This window comes from Tursiops truncatus, chromosome 2 (assembly GCF_011762595.2).
Source record: "Tursiops truncatus isolate mTurTru1 chromosome 2, mTurTru1.mat.Y, whole genome shotgun sequence".
NCBI lineage: Eukaryota > Metazoa > Chordata > Mammalia > Artiodactyla > Delphinidae > Tursiops > Tursiops truncatus.
In genome coordinates, this window is record NC_047035.1 from 37,138,930 (window position 1) to 37,160,470 (window position 21,541).

General features: G+C 38.8%; 1 protein-coding gene across 1 annotated transcript; it reads right to left on the bottom strand.

Annotated features, from left to right (window-relative positions):
• Nucleotides 1-4,452: 4,452 nt before the first annotated feature.
• Nucleotides 4,453-21,362, bottom strand: ZBTB1 (zinc finger and BTB domain containing 1). Its single transcript, XM_004312843.4, has 2 exons — nt 21,123-21,362; nt 4,453-7,666 (listed from the first exon to the last, which is right to left on the bottom strand). Exon 2 carries the CDS (start codon nt 7,646-7,648, stop codon nt 5,507-5,509), a length of 2,142 nt encoding a protein of 713 aa, XP_004312891.1. The 5' UTR covers nt 7,649-7,666; nt 21,123-21,362; the 3' UTR covers nt 4,453-5,506.
• Nucleotides 21,363-21,541: the final 179 nt, after the last annotated feature.

Consider the following 21,541-nt stretch of genomic DNA (forward strand, 5'->3'; position numbering starts at 1 on the left):
CCCATATGTTACCAAGGAATAGGTCCTTGAGTTTGATAGAAGGCAATGAAAGTGGGCCACCTAAGTGATTATATAAATATTATCTATGGAATCTTCACCATTTATTCTTCTATTTTCACTTCAAAAAAAATAACATTTGGCAGTTGGTAGAGAGATCATTAAAGTAGTAGACTTAACATAGTAATAGTAAAACCTATTGTATATGTTTTAGAAATCAGGCAATAGATGCATGAAATTAAAATCAGATTAGATTGGGAGGGGCGTTGTTTCACTTAAACCATTAGGCTATTCATTGCTTAAAGGTTTGCTGCTAGGTTAGGGTGGATATTCAACTGTTGTTTCCTGAAATTTCATTTCTTTTACAAGTAACATTGTTAAGTTTACACTAGAAATACATAGGTATTTTTGGTAAATTGAATTATAAATGGCTAGAATAACCAACTTTTATTTTTAGACAAACTTAGATTGCTCTATAAACTTTAATCAATTACAATATGGTAATTAAGTATTTTGTTTTGTTTTTTAGCCAAACAAATGAAAAATTTCTTATCCACATCATCTGTTAAGGCAAAAAGAGGAAAACTGATTACTCTGGGGTCCTGATTTTTTGCGGGAAGATTTTCAAATGATTTGAGTTAGTCTACTTATCAGTCTCATAACTGATAAAAGGAAATGGTGACTGGTGGGAGAGATTAAAACATAAAGATCGGGAATAGGGAAAACAGAGGGGCAAAAAGTCACAGAGGTAGAAATATAGAAGTTGAACTCAAATTAGTTTTTAGTTGAGCACCTATCATGGGCCCAGAAAAATGGCTGATATACCACTTAATGTTTTAAGTTTAAATAAAGGAAAATTAAAACATAAGAGTATTTAGTAATTATTTCTAAAGATCATTCTGAATGATCCGCTCAAATACAAATGTTTTGTTTCTGACTGGTGTATTTTCACATTATTCAACATGTTCATTAGGTACCCACTATTACCAGCTATCTTACTAAGCGCAGTAGATGACAGATGATGAACAAGGAGCACAGAGTCTCATAGAAGCTTTGTCACATGTGTTACTGAGCTGAAAAGGCCTTTCTTTGTACTTTTTGTTAGGTGGAATATGTAGCTTAGTGGTTAAGTAGGAATGTAGAATCAAATAGGCCTAGTTTCAAATTCCAGCTCTAGTATTTAGTTTCTGTGTGATCTTAGGAAAAATACTCAGTGTCTCTGAACCTCAGTCTCCCATCTGGAAAATTAGAATACTTACCTCATAAGGCTGTGAGGATTAATTAAAATTAATCTGTAAAGCGTTTAGCAGAGTACAAAGAGTGCTAATGAAATGGATGATGGGATTACTGAGAGCCCTGGGATGGATGGTTCATAGGTTTCCAAATCCGGGCCACAGCTTCAAGTTCTTAACACCAACTCTAACTCTACTTGCTTCAGTTCCCTGGCATTCACCCTGTCACCCCATTTACTGCACCTCAGGTATCAGGAGATGGGAGACATTCCACAAGGATATGTTCCCACAGTGCCTTTTGGTACCCTGGGATCTTAGGCATTATCAATGCTAGGGTGCCTTTAGAGCACAGGCTTGTATCGCTGAGAAGCATATGTTACAAAGGAGGTGGTGGTGGTGAGGAACTGATCAAAGTAGATTAATGGCAAAAAAAAGAAATGTGTAACTCATAAAACCCATTTAGAATTAATATACCAAATTGCTTTATTCTCAACTATGCGTGCACATACACACTCAGGTTTTCTCTTCTGGTTGGTACTAATTTAGTGTTTTGTTAACAACAATGACAAGTTTTATGTTTAACTTAACTGTTAGACTAGTTCTTTGGGGAATTTTCCAGAGATCTATTAAATACAGAAGTTCCTTAACTAGTGATATAGAGGAACAGGTATTGTTTAATCAATGAGAAAGTTGCCAACCACCATGAGCCTCTCTTCCCACTTGTTTTAGAATATAAACTTTGGTATATTATCTCACATATTTATGCATATCCTTGGCATGTTCATAAAATTTGTTTCATTAGGCATTCTGTAGCTCTAATTGAATTAGTTTAGTCAAATTGTTTGAACCTATCAAATAACTTCCATTCTACTCACCTCACCTAGAAAACTTCAAATGTTTATTTTTTTATTCAATTTTTATACCTTGTTGATATTTTTGTTCTCAACTACAGTACTTAAGTACGATTTTTACTTAGTCTATTATTTTTCCTTTTAATTGGTGCTGACTACTCTAGAAAGCTCTGTCCTTATTTTATTTTTTTGCGGTACACGGGCCTCTCACTGTTGTGGCCTCTCCCGTTGCAGAGCACAGGCTCCGGACGCGCAGGCTCAGCGGCCATGGCTCACGGGCCCAGCCGCTCCATGGCATGTGGGATCTTCCCGGACTGGGGCACGAACCCGTGTCCCCTGCATCGGCAGGCGGACTCTCAACCACTGCGCCACCAGGGAAGCCCTGTCCTTATTTTAATTCTTTAATTTTTATATCTAGCCCCTGGAATCCTTATGTTCTTTTTTCTAATTTTTGTTCATACTCAAACTTCATGCATTAAAAATTAGCCATGTACCATTTTACTCACGTGAGTCATTTCTCTGAATATTTTTACTTTAAAAATATGGGAGAGATTAAGACAAATTTCTGAGTTGTAATCCACTACTGCTTTAGTTGTGCTTTATTAATCTCTCAGATTCTTAGTCTTGTTTACTAAAAAGTTATAAACATCTGAGCTGCACTGTAATTGGTGCCGAGCTTGTTAAGCACTGACTCTATTCCTCCAGGATTTCTGTTGGAGTAGAAAAGGCCCTTTAAGCAAGACTGTATGTGAGACAAAAAGAGAAACAAGATTCCACATACATCTATCTAGATTTCCCCTTCATTTTCAGATTTGGAGGCTAATCACACAAATTATAAAGGCAGGAGGAGGAGGCAACTTCCACAACCTTGATTCATTGCCTTCACAGCACTGGAGGGCAAGAAGCAATAGTAAGTAGGTACAGCTCTGTAGCTCCACCGCGGGAGAGAGAGGAAAGAAGTGAGAGGAAACAGGGCTGGAGAGAGGTGTTGGATAGTTTTAATTCCCCCTAGTTTTAAAAGGCAAGTAGTCTTTAAATGAACTCTTTGCCTTAATAAGGAAAATTGTACATTATACTCAAAGAAGCTTGTGCTGCTGTAGCTAGTTGCAAAACAAAACAAAAGGTGTGTGTGTCCTGTAACATGAAACTGGGAGAAAACACATCGTGAGGTATGGCTTTCTGAAACTATAAACACCTCAGTTATGTAAAATTAGAGATTATGTTTAATGTTTATATATTTGCTTGCTAATTCTTGGCTGTTAGTATGTGTCTAAAACTAAACCCCCTTTCCTAATGGATTAAACAATCCTTTTTACAGAGTGGTAGTATTTAGAAAGACCCCTGTTCTTTAATGGTGGGAAAGCCATTGCAATAGAGGTTTTGAAGAGGGTCATGGAAAAAAGCGGTCCCAAAGAAAATGATGTCCGCTAAGATGGTATATAGTTTGGAAATTTGTTTTGAGTCGATATTCTCTCTTTACTCTCTGATGGTCTCTGGGTTAGTTACAGAACTCTTATTAGGTTCCTATCAGTAATATATATACCATATTTCATTTAAAGTTGTATTTCAGATCTAATTACTTGATAAACTATTGTATCCAAGACTAAGATGAATCAATTTTCTTGCTTTTTCTACAATATGGCTTTTAAAAAATTCCTGATTTCTCATTTATCTTTTTGTGTATTTCCCCCATCTCTACTTGTTCTAATACTGCATGGCTCCTGTACTGTTTCAATTCTTAACACCTCAACATTTCCCCACAAATCTCTGAGCTCACACTCTTTCAACTAAATCTATGCTAGTCAATATGTCTCTCAATTCTCTTGGCAACTTGTTCTTTTATGCAAATTGTATACAAAAATATGACTTGCATATCTTAAAAATGTGATGTAAACAAAAAGAACAATACCGTTAAATTACTGTTCATAATCACAAAATTATAATTTTAAATACAGGAGTTATTTAAAATCCCTTTCATTATGAGAAGGGCATTATAATGCAAATATAGGAGATATTTAAAATCCCTTTCATTATGAGAAGGGCATTATAATGCAAGTAATTCACATTAAAAGGCATTCTATTCAACAGATATGTTGATTGGTGGGCCAGTTTTGCCAGTATTTTAATTCACATGTAATTCGTGTAGACCCTGTGTCAGCAACAACTAACAGTAATACTACTTTATCTTAAAAATGATAAACTATTTCCACTTATATGTTCTGTGATTATTTTACGGTTCTCAAATTTTAGTCCTTTACAGAAAAAAAAATAAAGCATGTTGATAAACTGCAATTTGCCATAACACATTCTCTCCAAATCTTAGTATAAAACACAAGACATGATTTTTGCACACTCTACTTTGATAGAACAACCAGATTTGTAATTGATTTCTTTATTTTATTAGATTTGTCAATATACATGGCAGCTTTCTCAAATCTCAAAGTTCCAAAAGTATGTCATTTTAAAGGTGAAAAATCATTTTCCTTTAGATGTCATATTCCTAGAAAGCTATTAAAGTCTATTTATAAACAAAAATAATTCATAAACTAACACACTTTAGAAATCAGAATATTTTAAATTATTTTAAATGAATACAAGATATGCCTTTTTAATTAACTATCATAGTTAAATTTAATATCACAAAACAAAATGACTTGTCCCCACTAATTTCTCAAGTGGGGTAAAGTCATTGGGTTTTACACTTAATATAAGTTTTAAATGTGATTATTAAATGATAATATTTTATCAATTATAGGAAATATTCATTTATAGGAATTTCCTTAGGTTCATCAATCTTTTTAGGCCAAGTTTGAGCCCATGTCAACCTTCAAGGTTAGATTCAGTGCACCTAACCTGCCTATTAAGTTGTCAATTTAAGAATACGAATTTCATTGATAAGACAGGGAATAAACAGTGGCTAAATCACTGTTCAACTTCCAAAAAAAAAAAAAAAAAGCTACAGTGAATGGGATAGTTTCAAATAACTAATTATTTAAAACAAACAATTTTTTAAAAAAATTTAAACAGGAACGGCCAATGATGTTGGGTTTAAAATTTCACAGGGTAACTTTAGAAAAAAAAAAACACATAAAAATAGTGAAGTCATCACCTTATTGATAAAAAAAACTAAACTTTAATAGTCACTGAAGGGGTAACAACCACTTGTAGTCTACATTTAAAAGTAATTTTAATCATAGCTAAAACAAACTAAAAACAAAGAATTCTATTAAAAATAACAAAAATGATAAACATTTAATAACACCTAAAATGTAGATACTTAAGATCCTAAACAAAAAATATTAAAGGTAAAGGGCCTTAAAATTTTTTTCAACAATTCATCTTATAAATTCATTTTCTAAATAGCTCATATCCTTTGCTTTGGTGTTTTGTCTCCTATCAGCTAAACATTATACAGTAGAAAATCACTTATGTTCTTTTCAAATGCTTGGCATTATAATGTGATCTCATATCTTTCCTCAAATTAAACTTTGCTCCACATATTCCACATGTATACAGGTGAACATCCATGTGCTGTTCCAACTGTTCATTATTTGGGAATATCTGAAAGCAGACCTGGCATATAGTCTCACCAGCAGATAAATGAGAAATCATATGCCGTACATGGTCATGTTTTCTGAAGTTGCCTTGATCACAAATGGAACAGACATACCTGGCCATGCCTTTGTGCATATCATTGTGGAGTCGCAACTGACGTTCCCTTAAAAACTGCTTTCCACATGTCTGACAAACAAACTGCTTTTCCTTGGTGTGAACAGTATAGTGTTCTCTTAAGTGACACCGCTGATAAAATCCTTTCCCACACAGATTACAAAAATGCTTTCGTCTGTGATCCCTTTCATTCTCTTCCATGATGGCACTCTTGAACATGTCTTGGTCTAGGCAGCTAGACATATGTTCAACCACTAGATTTTCAGTTTCAAAACGCTGGCCACAATTAGGACATCGAAAAGGACAGGCAGAATGTTTAAATAACTGCTTTTTTTGGATATTGTTTATCTGGAAATGATTGTCCCTAAAATCATCCAACATTTCAACAAACATATCCCTGATTTCAGACTGTTCGTCAGGATTCTCTTCCATGTCCATCTTCTCCTCAGTACTTCCTAACCCGTTCATTGTCAGGTCTTGGGGCTCTCCACATCTCTGGGCATGTTCCTGAAGCTGTCTACCCTTCACAAGTATTTGTCCACATTTGCCACATGCACAGATATTTTCGATGTGTTTGGCTAAGTAATGAGATGACAGGTCCTCCTCAGTTATTGTGAGCCCACACAACTCACAGGATGCGTTTTCAGTATCCTCTTGTACTGGACTGCTGTTGTTAGGGGGCCTCATATTTTCTAAACCACCTCTTTCATCAGTGTTTATTGACATCCGAGGTTTCAGAGCTTTCCTCCCACTTTTTTTAATACTGACATCTTCTTCAACATAGTATCTATAAAATGGCTCTTCAGGTTCATCTTCTAATTCATCATTGTCAGTGGACTCATTACAGTCTTTATCAGTCACTTTAATAATGTTAAAGTCTTTCAGTTCATCTGTAGGGATATCCTCTGGTTCCATCTTGATAATGATTCTTTTCCTCTCAGCAGCTCTGCTTTTTTCTTCACTGGCTAGTTCAGACTCCACTGTGCTACTTTTTCTGCTTCCAGTGGTTGAAGTTGAGTCATCAGCAGCCTGGCTTGTGTCTCCTCTGTATTTGTCCGTCTGTGCAGAAAATGTTTTAGAAGAATCCTTTTCAACAAATTCAGCTTTGATATTACTGTCTTTTCCATCTCTAATATCCACTATTCTGTGATAGGATCTTGTATTTTGGTATGAATGTCTGTTAGTACAGGTTAGCACATGCTCATCTAGTAACTTCTCACAGCTAAAGCCAAATCCACAACTATCACAGGTAAAACTCCGTCCAAAGCGTCGTGAGACACGTTCTTTTGGAGTAGATAATTTGGACACAGAACTCTTCTTACATACATCAAATAATGGTTCAGGAAAATTACCTAATTGCAAAGACTCTTCATCAGGCTCTCTATTATGTGGTGTATTTACTGTTGAACTTGGCTCTGCACACCATCTATTGGCTTCACTGCCATTTCTAGCCACAGTGTCTTCATACATTCTTACCCCAAATATCATTTTGCTGTTCTGGTTGCTAGAAGCAGAAGATGAACATTTTGAACTAGAACAATCTGCATCCTGTATGTCTTCTAAACAGTCAGGAACATTGTACAGCTGTAGGTAGTTCATTGCCACTTTAAACTGCTCAAAACTGGAAGGAGCTGTCATAATTTTTCCTAAATACATAAACTGCAAAATAAGATCAAAACACTCGGCACTAATTTTCATGTTGCTGAGATTCAGCTGTGCAGTACTATGCTGATGATTCATGAAAAACATTCTAAAATAGGAGCTACAGGCAGCTAGAACTGCTTTGTGTGCTTGAAAGTAAATGTCATCAATTGCAATACAACAGTCACAGAGGAAACCCCATTCCCTTTGGTTGTTTAGCTGCTGAAGGACGTAGCTGCTGTGGCTGGGCTTTGCCATCTTCTATTAATTAGAGACCTATGTAAAACAAAAATATTAAAGTCAGACAGGATATCAGAAAAGCACTTAAAAAAAAGAATAATTTTGATCATGACCTGTGACTTGTGTGAAGTTACTATTACAATCAAGGTATGGCTAGCTTTCCAGTCTAATGTAGTAAAGAGCAATAACATATACCTGAATCATTTTTAAAACTTGAAGGTGAAGATACCCAGCCATTTATTCAAGCATCTCGTTTTTATTTTAAGAAATACAAGCAAAGGTATCAAAAGCAAAAACCATACAGTTTTGGTTTCATTACGCCTTTAGGGAAAAAATGTATACGAAATTTGAAAGGAAAAAAGACACTAGTTTAAAAGTACTTGAAGGATACAAACAATGAAAGTTAAATAAAATAGCAATTTAAACTGAAAGTTAGTAATTCAGTCTCAGAGTATTAAAAACTTCTTAGATGATAGATATAAAGGAATGATTGCTCATCCTTAAGGGTGATATGGGTATTCTGGTTGTGTTAAAAGCATCCTTATCTTTTAGATACACAGACTGCTGTATTTATTGATGAAATATCTAAAATATGCTTGCAAATAATCCAGTGGGGTGGGTGTGGGGGCTATAGATGATACAAAACAGGCCATGTGTTGAGAACTATTGACGCTGGGAGGCAGATATAGTTCTATTTTTGCATGGTTGAAAATTTCCTTAGAAAAATTCTATTTACAAAAGCTTATTAGATTACATGGAAATGGCACCAAGCAAATAGGTTTGATCAATGCTCCTCTCTTTTCTTGATTACTGGAGAGGCAATAATTCTATAGAGTCAGAGTATCTGTCTTATATTGCTTGGCTTGCACTTTACAGTATAAAGGACAGTGGATCTATTTGGGAAGGAGATATCTATCCTTAGATTGTAAATTTTTCTTCACTTTTCAATCATTAAAAAAAGAATACAAAAGTAACACACGTTCATTGAAAAAAACTGAAACATAAAAGTACATAGAATAAAAACACACCTTAGGTTGCACACCTCTTTCCAGAGGTAACCTCTCCAATTGTATATCTTCAAATGTTTATGCTATACCTACAGAGTCAACAGCTATTGAGTACCTACTATGTGCCAGGCACATAGTTTTGCTTTTGTTGTTGTTTTTGTTTTTTACCTAAATGGTATTGTACTGTATACACCTTTCTGCAACCAGTTTTCTTCACTTATCAACATATAAATATTTTTAATGTATGGAGCTGACAATGAATAAAGAGAGGAGAGGAGAATACTAAAAGCACTGTAAGTCCTATTACATTACAAAGCGAAAATAAGATCAAATTTTAGCCTTAATTTTTAATCTGTACACATAATACTTCAGAATCTATCATCTACTCAAAAACAAGTTCTTACACAATTTGACTGAGCATAAGAAGAACATTTAACAAGCTGTTCAGAGAAATAAAACGTTCACTCTTCAGTCCACAAACCCTTCATTCCCTACAGTAGAAATTAAAAGATTATCTAACTTTACTAACTTCCACTTGTTTTTTATAAACTGTTTGTTCCAGATCACATGTGGATGACATACCCCTTTCCCCGACTACCTAAGGCCACTCTGCCTCCTTCTTCCTGCCTGAAGACAGGGTAACACAGTAGGCATGGGCACCTGGTGAAATGAAGGTGGCTTTTAATGAGACCTGCTGCCTTCCTAAACTTGCAACCTCTAGGCCTTTTCTGTAAGCCAAATCAAGTATTTCAAGAAGGTACAATATTTCAACCTTGTGTAACTCAGATATCTGTACTAGAATTGAAGAGTCATGCTCAGTATGTACCCATATACAAAATGCAATGTATGCGCAGATCTTTATCAATGTGTTATTTATAACTTGTAATGCCTCACAATAAGGTAGTTGTAAGTAAACCAAGGTAAATCTACTTCTTAAAATTCACCATCATGTGGCCTTTATGAAAATTATATTTATGAATGAAGGCTGTAGAAGAAAATAAGAAAAGTTTTCAGGATGGAAAGTCAAGTAAATAAACACAGGCTATGAAATTATGTAACGATTACAATTACATAAAACAAATCCAAACAACAAAACCTTATTCAAAGGGTTAAAACACACACACACACACACACACACACACACACAGAAAAATACTGACCCCAAGCCTATTTTATGCAGGATGAGATTTCTAGGTCTATAGACATTTTACAGGATTCAGAGAGACCTTTAATGAAAAAAGAGGTAGAGGGATAGATATTATCTCAATTCTTTTCCCCCTAGTAATAAGAGTTGTTCAAAAATGAAACGAACTCATCTAGAGGATAATGAGTGCCCCGTGTAGAAGCAGGGATGAAATATTGTTGCGGACAGTATGGTACAGTGAAAAGCGCACAGGCTTTGGATCAGACAGGCCTGAGTTCCAACCTAGCTTTGCCACCTTAGGTAACTTGTTTGTCCTCATTGACTCCAAGTTTCCTGAACTGTCAAAGTGGGGATAATAATACCTCAAAAAAGTGGCATGGACATATATACACCACCAAATGTAAGAGAGCTAGTGGGAAGCAGCCGCATAGCACAGCTGTACGGTGATCAGCTCGGTGCTTTGTGACCACCTACAGGGGTGGGATAGGGAGGGTGAGAGGGAGACACAAGAGGGAGGGGATATGGGGATATGTGTATATGTATAGCTGATTCACTTTGTTATACAGCAGAAACTAACACACCATTGTAAAGCAATTATACTCCAATAAAGATGTTAAATAATAATACCTCAAAAAGCATATCAGACATTAAGGTTCACAGGAGCAATGTGTAAACTGGCACATGATAATTAATGGAAGTAACACTGGCAATTGTGACAGTGGTGACGCTTCCTTAAGCGTAGGAGGTAAGTTTGACGAGATAATCTTACGGTTTCCTTCCATATAAGAGTCCAGCAGTATGAAAGCCAATAGTTTATCTGTTAAAACTTTCAGGTTTTAAATGCCCTGTGGTTGAAATAATGACAAGAAGAGCTTAAAAATTCTAAGGACCCTTCTAATCTAAAGGAAAAGCAGTTTTATGGTCAGCAACCAAAATTAATGCAGCTACATAGAAGACCGATATGATAGACACATCTGTAGCTATAGTCATAATTCAATTAGATTAGTGAACATACATTCTGTATTAACATAAACAAGACACTAAAGCATATAAGAGCATCAACAGCATTTTAACACACATTTATTAATTCAACAAACATTTGTTGAGTATTTTAGTGTACCAGGCACTGTATAAAGTACTGAGAATCAGCAATAGCATAGGTATTCTATAATCTCAAGGATACCTCACTGAGGGGAATTTTAACTTGTTCTAGACGAGTGACTTCATTGAACGTGTACTCAGCAGAGTGCCTACTCTGTACGTGAAGGCACTGTGCTGTGGTGGAGAGAACAGGGCTCCGGGTCAGACACACCCGAGTATGAATCCCACTGCCTCCACATCCCTCTGTATTTCTCTTCGCCTCATATGGCTGGAAGCTGAACAAGTACCTTTTTGTCAAAAATTAATGCTAACACTACAGCTCCTAGGCTGACCTAAAACTGTAGTTTCTCCAATGTTATTATGCAAATGCCCAAGTTCTGAGTAAAGTGGATTTTAGGGAGAGTAACTTTTAATAGCAATCATTCACACATTGTACCAACAACTCTGTTCTTGTTACACCTCATTCAGAAAAGCTTTAAGAAGGCTTAATAACAGCAAAACAAAAACAAATAAACAAAAAGGCGGGAGGTGGAATCATGGGTGAAGGATCTAAATTCCTGTGAGACTTTTAGCTTGTTATGTCTTGAGAATAATTTTTGCATTAAAATGTTTATATTTCTCTCACTTTTATTAATTAAATAATAATTTCATTCAAATTCCAAAAGAGGTTTGCTCTCTTCAATTTTTAAAATATCCTTAATAATGCTACCCAAAATACTTAGTGAACTTTGTTATAGTAAAGCTTGTTACCTGTTTTTAATAATTGCTTATATTTCAATTCTTGTTTTTATAATGGCATTGTGTGATTGCTTTTGTTTGTGTTACTAGCTACATCACTGGTAGAACAAGTTTGTACAGCTAGAAGTTCTTCAAGGGCTGGGGTTGAGAGCAGAAACTTCAAACGTGATCCAAAGCCAGGGGTTCTCCTAAGGCTAGGATACCCAGTGTGGATGCAGTTCTCCAGAGGAATAAGGAGGTAGGTGATGCAAAAAAGTTTACACTGAATTTAAAAAATTTTAGTTTGAAAAAGTTTAACCAGCTTATCTCAAATTCAAAAACAGCTACCAAACACATTAAGAATATTCAGTAATTTAGATATTCATAGGCTTTTAGAGCTTAGAGATCTAATCTAGTCCAACATGCTTATTTCATAGAAGGACAAAGATGTTGTGCTGTTAAACAATGTATCAAGGGTTAACTGTGGTAAAGTATTATAGGTACTAGGATTCCTGCCCACCCAGCTGGGTACTAACCACTGAACTGTGGTTACTACATGCTCCTTGGTATCATGCAGTGTACCCCCATATGTAAAGAACAGTCAGCAAGGACTGGGCATGAGTCCTTACCATAGCGTTTGTTAAGGCCCTTGCACAAGAAACTACGCCCTCTGAACTCTATCTGTAATGTGGTTATACCTGTATATGCACATCTAGTCTCACTCAGTAGACATGTTCCCTAAATTATACTCTGTAAGCTGTTTCAGTAAATTTCTCACTGACACAGTAAGGTTTCAGAAATACTTTTCCTTCTTTGCTAAGTCTCTTAAATGGAAAAAAAGTTTTGCTGGACGTTTCTTTTGCCTTAGCCTTAGTGAAATGATAATTTAAGGGTCTATAAATAAGCATATAAAGTGAATGAAGAAGCAACTTAAAGGAGTTTTTGAGTGACTCCTTCCATAAGGTAAACAACCACCCTCTGCGTCCCAGACTTGCATTATCAAGGACATTCCCGAGAACTATTTGCATAGCCTCAGTGAGTCTACAGTTCAGCGTCCCAATCTCTGAACTACTAACAATTACCTCCAGGTCTCAAGGGACATTTAAGTACCTACATTCATTTCCTCGTACCTATTTCTATGTCTTATATGACTGAATGTATATATATATATGGATTTAACCTGTGGGCTATAGACTAGCTTCTTAAGAAGCTTGAAAGGTAGTGAAAGGATTCTCCCCTGTTTATAAATCAGAGTATCAGAATGTATTGAACACCTACAATGTTCCCAACATGGCATAAAGCATTGAGGTGGAGAAGGATGGTATACAGTAGAGCTAATTACATATGAGGGATTACATTTTATACCAAGAAACGATTTGAGAAAAATTAAGTACTGAATTATATTGAATAAAGTTCAGTATGCATTTAGAAAAGGCATGAATTGTACTAGAACAGTAGTGGGCTTTAGGAAGGATTTGAGTGAAGTCTTGATGAATGAGTAGAAGAAAGAAAAAGAGAAAGTGGTGTGGGGAAGGCATTTCAGGTATCTGTATTGGTGTGTACGTAAAAAATTGGGGAGGGTACACAGCAGCATAAACAAAAGCTTGGAAATGTAATGGGAGGGAAGGTAAATTTGTTTTACTGGCCTTAGTACCAATGTGCCAGGACCTAGTCTAAGCAGGTGTGTGTGTGTGTGTGTGTGTGTGTGTGTGTGTGTGTGTGTGTGTGTGTGTGTGTGATATCTGCTTAGATTAGAGCCTGGCGCATCAATAGTAAGATATATATACATATATATACACATATATATGTATATATATAGTGTATTATATATAAAACGTGTATGTATGCATGTAAATATGTGTATCATGTTATCATTTAATCCTCATAACAAACTCTACAAAGTACGTACTGTTTTAAGACCCATTTCCAGATAAGAAAACAGAACACAATGTTATATAACCTTCCTAAGGCCACAGAGGACTGGGTGAGATTAGAACACAAGCAATATGACTCTTGAGCCTGAGATCATAGCCTTAACGACTTTGCCACCTATAAAAATAAGGTCACCTTGGCAAAATTCTTTCCTAGAATTCCATTTTCTAGGGTATACAGTGTTCCAATCTCTAAATTTAAACTTAATTCTTTAGGTTTTCTCCTTGAGATTTCCAGTAAGAACTGGCTGTACAGGCTCCCAAAGATAAAAGGTTTTAATTCCAGGCATTGAAATTGGACAGACATGATCAAGTTTAGAAAATCTTATTCACTTTTTAGAACAAGCATCCTGGCTGATTATTAGACTGCAAATTCAGTCCTTAGTACAGGAAGTTCTGAAATTGTAACTGGGTTATGTTCCAAAACTTTATTTTTAAGTTAGTTATTTGGAACTTGAAACACATATTCCCATAGAAACAAAGCTATAAATGGTGGCTCCATTCTGTGCTCACACCCATTTGGATCTTTAAAAACCCAAATGGAGCTGTGTGTTCATTCGTCCTAACGGTGCTGTAGTAGTACTTGCATCTTTAGGACTAACAGAGGGACTGTACAGCAATGCCTACTACACTCAACTCTCCAGGATGGGGACGAGGCTAAATGGCCTTTGTGTTCCCCGTGCCTAGCACACTGCCCATGTAGTTGGCACTTAATGCATGCTTGTTAAATGAAAGTGTTAAAAAAGAGCCCAGGGAGCAGACACCGATAGATTTGAATACCAGCTCTCCTACTTATTCAGCTATGAATTTTCTTCACCTCTCTAAGCCTGCTTTCCTCATGTATTAAATAGAGATAATCATACTTCTAAACAGAACTCTTGTATAAACTAGAGATGACAAATGTTTGTCTTTTCAATCCAAGAGGAATAGGATTTTTCTTAAACATTAATGTCATCATTGTGAACAAAGTTCACAGAATTTTACCAAGTGATGATCAAGTTCAACCCGCTATGTCATAGATAAGAAAACAAATGGAGGCCCTGAGAGGTTAAGTCACGTACTCAAAGTCATGTCTTGTTTTCGTGGCTGACAGGATGGGACCTTGGTCTCCTCAATCCTGGTCTAGGGCTCTTCCTTCTATTCTAACAGCTGCCCCCATATATAGCAACACCTAGCTGTCTGCTTGCTTCTCTGCATCAATTATGTCTTCCTGAAAAATAGGAGCTGTTCAAATTTGCAAGGGTTGTTTGCACCTGCACAAAATGGCCCGAGGCTGTTATGCTCTTGGAGACTGTAGTTTGTTGGATGGTATTTTTCTGTCTCCCTACTTGTCAGGCCAACAGCTGTCACTTGTAAAAGGTGTGCTGATCTCCTGCTGCCCACCATTTCAATGTTATGAGTTATGAAATTAGACAAAAACTCATTGAAACTGAATCTACATAAATAATTTAATTTTCTGTGAGGACCTAGGGCAGTGTTCTATGCATAAGATAAGGTTTTAATTCATGCACTTTGTTTAATCTATCTTAATTGTTGACAGGCAACAAATTGCCTTACTCTTTCGCTTCAGGTCAGGCCACTGGATAGCTGGCGTTGTCAACCAAATAACTCTGAATAACTGAGGTGTTACTGTAGTTAAGCTGCTAGGTCTGGGAAATGAATTCATCCACACAGAAAGCAAAGGGAACATAGGGGCTCCTGAAATTTTCCTCTCTTCCTCCAGGAGTGGAAGAGGAAAAGCATTTAATTCAGGCAGTCTAAATGTTGATCTGTTTATCCTAAAGAGACAACATGGCATCTTCTGACCACCAGAGGGCACTGGGGTGAAGAGCAGGCTTCTCTCAGCAAAAAGCAGCTTCACCAGGAAGTCCCTTTTTGCACGTGGCATTCGTATTCTTAGGGTTCATCTTGTGGAACTCCTATCTATTCCAGCATACTCACGCTGTGACTTTGTCTGGGACCCACCTGAAACTGCTCCTCCCCCTTCTCCAGCATGCACCAATCACCCGGGATTCTTGGGAGTCACCTGGGACTTCTTCCTCATAATTAACTATTAAGTCTTGCCAGTTTTCTCACTATTTCTCAAATTTGCCCCTCGATTCCATCTTTACCTTCCCTGTCCTCTGAGGCCTCTATCATTACTCCTGAATTATTACAATAGGCTCCTTAACTGGTCCCTCAAATCCATCCTTCACCCTCAGATGATTCATAAAGAACAAAAATCAGACCCTGTTATTCTGCTTCTGTGGGTCCTTTCACATACCCTCAGACTGAAGAGCAAACTCCTTCCCAAGGGATACAAAAGCCCTCCGTGCCCCCCCATCTAGTCTCCTATGTGGCTACTTCCTGCTTCAAACTTCTGTTCAAGCGGCATAAAACTGCTGGCCACCACCCCATCCTCCGAGCCCATATACTTCATGTATTTCCTACCTCCATTTTTACTCATGCTGATTGGTTCTTCTGTCTGAACCGGCCACATATCTTTTAAGAATCAGTTTATCACCTCCTCCAGAAAGCCTTCTGCAAGACCTCCCTCTCCCACTGTTTTAGGTTTTGATATTACTCTGTGTATTATCTCCTTATTTTGCACTTATTATGCTATTTTTTAAATCATCAGAACAGCAACATAAAGTAGATGTTAAAGCACAGACTAACCAGACTGTCTGGGTTCAAATTCTGGCTCTGTCACTTATTAGGTGTGTGAATTTGAGCAGGTTGCATCCAATCTGTGCCTCAGTTCTCTCATCTGAGAATGGGGATTGTAATCCTTCCTAGGGTTTAGTTACTGTAAGACAGTGTGTCACGGAGCAAGCGCTAAATAAGAATCAGCTACCACAATTATGTGTATGTTGGTCTCCCTACTAGACTATGAGCAACTTGAAGGCCAATATTTTGGCTTGTTCGATTCTCTGCAACACAGTGTGTGTACTCAGTAAACGTTGCTGCATGAAAACTGGTGAGGCACGGGGATATGGGGATATATGTATACATAGAGCTGATTCACTTTGTTGTATAGCAGAAACTAACACAACATTATAAAGCAATTATACTCCAATAAAGATATATATATAAAAAAGAAAACTGGGGCTTCCCTGGTGGCGCAGTGGTTGAGAGTCCGCCTGCTGACGCAGGGGGCACGGGTTCGTGCCCCGGTCCGGGAAGATCCCACATGCCGCGGAGCGGCTGGGCCCGTGAGCCATGGCCGCTGAGCCTGTGCGTCCGGAGCCTGTGCTCCACAATGGGAGAGGCCACGACAGTGAGAGGCCCTCGTAACGCAAAAAAAAAAAAAAAGAAAGAAAACTGGTGAGGCAGCTCTAAGATGATGGGAGGGACTACCCAGTTTCCTTCTTTCAGCAAGTCCACACATAATATTTTTTAACTGTACTGTTTCCAATTGTGTAGCTCCAAGTGCTACATTTTTAACTCTAACCAAAATCCTGAAAATTTCAACCTTATGTAATTAAGTCAATGAAACCAATAAAAAGAGTATCATAAAAAGTATGTTCATGCCAAGAAGTTTAACTCCATTTTTAAGTCTTAAATCTATTTAACATTTAAGATTTCCCCTCATCCCAAAGCAACTAACACAGCAAAAGCCTTCATGCTTTCATACATGCTATTCCCTTTGCTTAGAGCCTTTTCAACGTCCAGCTCACTCTCTTCAGGACATTCTTTCTGATTCCAGGGTAAGGTAGATGCCTCTTCTGTGCTTCCCAAACAGTCTATACCTACAACTATAGGGTGAAAAATAATGTATCATCCACACTGGGATGCTATGTCTATCATCACACTTACAGCAGGGATTATAATGATATGGTTCCCCTGCTTTGCTGTAAGCTGCTTGAGATCATGGCACTGTCTTAGTCATTGCTGTATCCCCTGGGCCTCTAACAGTTGCCTGACATTTAGTTGATATTTGATCAGTTTTTGAATGAATAAGTGTTGAAGAAAGCAAGTTTTATATTGCTTATCAATTTTTTGCATTATTTCAATTATGGCAAAGTTTATATAGTAGTCAAAAATCTACAAAGTGATTTCCCATACATTACACAACTGATCCTTATAACAACCCCGGGGTAGGTATCCTTATTATCCTCATTTTGTGAATGAGGAAACAGGTTCAGTGGTTGGTACTCAAGCGCTCATCTTGTAAGATGGGACTCAAACTCTGACCCTTTTCATTCAGAGCCCTAAGTTTCTGTTTTTGTAAACCAGAAAACACTCTTTCTGGCAATGACTATTAACTAACATGTCCCCTTGGACATTCTAAGCCTCCCAGAGTCACCCCATTCTCATAAAGCCCCATATTGCAGGCAGAATGCCCTGCACTCCCCATCTCCGCTTCCATCTTCTGACTCCCACGGCCCATCAGAGGAAGCCCTCCCCTAATACAAAAGATTTAAAGTGAGGATGGAGCTCTTCAGTTATCTCTAAAAAGGATCGCATGCATCTCACACAGACAACAAACAGAAAATCTGGTTGGCAATTTAATTCTTTCTTTAATTTGCCCATTTTATTTTGCAAATGATTTGTTCCCAACACTCTCAAATAACAAATGCTGTGATTTAACTTCTATGTACTATTTTGGGGATTTGTTTTCAGAACATCAATTACTTCACAGCTTACTCTTCTTGAATATACCAGGCTAAGGAATAAGTGATTCTGTACTCTAAGACTTCTTATACAGATAACTATACATGGCACAATATAAGTATACTTAGAAATCTATCTTAAATATGTACCGTCTCCTTCTAGGCCACATCTGAAAACCACAGTCATTAATCCCCTTCTTTCCTCTAATTTCCTTTCCTTGATGTTTGGTATGCTACCTCTCGATATAGATCAAGAGGGACCTCTCATCCTGTAACAGCACAGGGATTATCTTGGCAGTGGCCTTAATGGCAAGTATACCCACTCCTTCCCAACTATAGATTATGAAACTCTTTACAAATGTGAGGGTTTTGTTTTCTTTTGTTTTAATGAGTTTGGCAAGTATAAATCAACCCATCAAATGCTTGACACCAACATTAACATTATAAGTGTGAGAACTAGCCCACCAAGCTACAGTAAGTACTTCGTAAGGACAAACCTACAATAGCAGCCCTGTTGTATTTAAGCTCTCACGTCTGCTACTTAATCATAGAATTTTAAATAAGTCCAATGCAAAACATTCCCTTTCCTCTACCTGGACAATTCTCACCAACCTGAGCAGTGAATAGAGAACATGAGCCCATGAATCATCACGGCCATCCCTAGCCAGGGTGAGGCACACACAGCAGCACAGTATGACCAAATGTTGCTTTCTCTCATTTTAAACAAGAAATTGACTGTTAACAGAGATTACCTCTGGGGAGTGGGAGTCAGAAATGACTTTCATTTTTGTTTTTTATCTACTTCGGTATAGGTTGAATTTTTACAAAGAGCTTGAATTTTATATAAAAGCATTTCCATTCTGAGAAAAAAAGAGACACTCATCCCTTTTAATTTGGTTCCCATAAGAGTATAAGAATAATGTCAATATTTTATGGTAAGAGATACCAGCACAAGAAGAAAAAATCAGGAGAAAAAAAATCCGATAGACACCAAAATGACCTCTCAAGCAAATATATCTCAATTTTTTTCAAATATATCTCAATTCTTTTTTGGAAGACAACAGATTGTGGCTTAAAAGTAAAAATCTATGGAAAATTTTCTGCATTTTTATCCCAAATGGTTTCCCCCCCTTTAGGGCCAGAAGCTTAATAGCAAAGGCTTAGCACTTTTCCTGGATGGAAGAGAGGCCTGAAAGCAGGCACTTCTTTTCTCTTGCACATTAGAATGGCTGTCCTGCAAGGAACACAGAAATACCCTTAAAAAGCTCCATGGACTATACCTTTCCCGGAGCCTGGCAAAAGAGGAGAATGCGGAAACAGTACAAAAATTTAGCTGTGTTAAAGCGAAATCAAACACAAGGTCAACAGCAAGTGGCTGAGACTGTGCTCTGCCCTGCTAAGGTCCTGGTTAAATACGGTTTCTCTTTTCTCCGACAATGATGCAACCAGGGCTCCCCACTGCCTCCAATTTAGGCCGTGTTGGGGTAGGAAGAATAGAAAGGCTTCAGGTAAGATTGCTCAACGTGAGTTATTTCTCTATACCATGAAAATTTGGTCGTAATGGAGAAATCTGCTTTTAAAATGAATGTAAGATGCTGATTGAAAGCTCTACTTGCAGACTGTCATTATTTTATCAATCTTTGGGAAAGCACTGCACCTCCACTATGCTTCAATTTTCTCTGTTTAAGATGAGGAAGCCCCATCTAGCTTCCAAATACGTTCAGTTATTATTGAGACTTTATTAGATATCCAGCAAGTGATTCAAAAGGCGTTTTGAGGTTCTGATGGCCAGCCATCATTCAAGCTTCATCGTTTTGTATTCCAAGTGTCCTCATCATATCCATTTGCAATGACAAAATTTCATAATTTCAAAGGAGCGGGTGGTGATTGCTTTGGAGTTATCATGAGAACTGCATCCTTCACCAAATCTGCTCCAGAGTGCCTTGAACTTCAGCTCAAGAGACTGATTCTAAGTCTCAGAAAGCCTGGGACCACTTCTTGGGATCGAGTGTCAAAGGGAAAATTGTTCCTGGCATAGCTTTCCTGCCGTGATACATACTGCATGGAAATATACTTAGGCCAATAAATAAACTGCGTGTACCTACCACGTTGAAGCTTGATTTAGAAATATTATTACACACAGACAAATTCCATACTGTCCCCAGAAAACATCAAGGACTTTCATCAACATCTCCCTGACGCTCCCAATTTGGAAAATGTCATGTCAACCTTTCAGATCACGCAGACGCGCTGCTTAGGTAGGAAGGGAGACTGGGAGGGTGGCTGAGCTCAGACCCAAACCTACATATTTTATTGGTAACAACTCCTGATCTACATCCAACACATTTACCGAACACTAACAGAACTTCTAGCAAGCGCCCACCACTGGAAGCGAAAGCACTCTCTTCCCAAGAAACAGATCTTTCCACCGAAAATCCCCAAACCCGAGACCTACCACTTTTTACTGAACAAAAAGCTTGTGTGCCGGGAGGGAGTGGGAAAAACCGTGGCAAGAATTTGCACGGCTCTTACGCCTCCTCCCTCGGAGCGCGCCCAAGTCTGCGGCCTCGGGCTCCGGGACACTTCCCCTCCCACCCGCCAAGGAGCTGCGGCTGTAAGTTGAGAGAAGCGGGCTCTGGGCACGTCAATCAACCGGGTCCTCCCGCCTCCCGTCTACACCTCCCCTCCCCCCTCAAAAAAATAAAGGCAGAGAAAGAAAGGAAAAAGAAGGTAACTAATTTGGGAACTAGTCTCCGTAGGGGCTTCGCCTCCGACCCAGGGAGGCCACATGTCCCCGACCAGGCGCGCCGGCGGGCGGCGGGATCAAGCAGGCGGCCCAGCAGCCACCCGTGGCCGGGTCCTCGCCGCGCGCCCGCCGCGCTCCGGCTCCCCGCACTGGTCGGCGCCGCTCCGGCCCCGCACGCCGCCAAGCCCGCTGCCCGCCGCCTTCCGGCCCGGGCCAAAGTTGCGCAAATAGCCCCACAACTGGCAAATACTCACCGGCCGCAGCAGGAACCGGGGCTGCGGAGATTTTAGGGAGTTTAAGGCAAATCGGCCACGGGAAAGGCGGGCGGAGGCAGAAGGGCCGAGAGCTGCAGTGGCGGCGGCGCGCGGCGCTCGGGCTGGGCTGCGCGGAGAGGCTCTGGCTCTGCCAGGGACTGTGCTGCAACAAAGGACTTCCGCTGCCGCACAGCCGCGCCTGCCGCACCGCACTGAGCCGGCCCCGCTTACGCGGCGACTCCGGGTCTGCCCACCAGTTCGCTGCGGCGTCCGCCAGCCTTCCCCTCCCTCTCGACCGCCCACCCACTCCGCCGCTGGCTGCTAGGGGCACCCGCGGTCGCCTGTTTGTTGCAACAAGTTTCTGCGTCGGGCTCCGAGGAGGCTGGCGCAACCCGCACCGCGGGGGCCGGCGCGGCGGC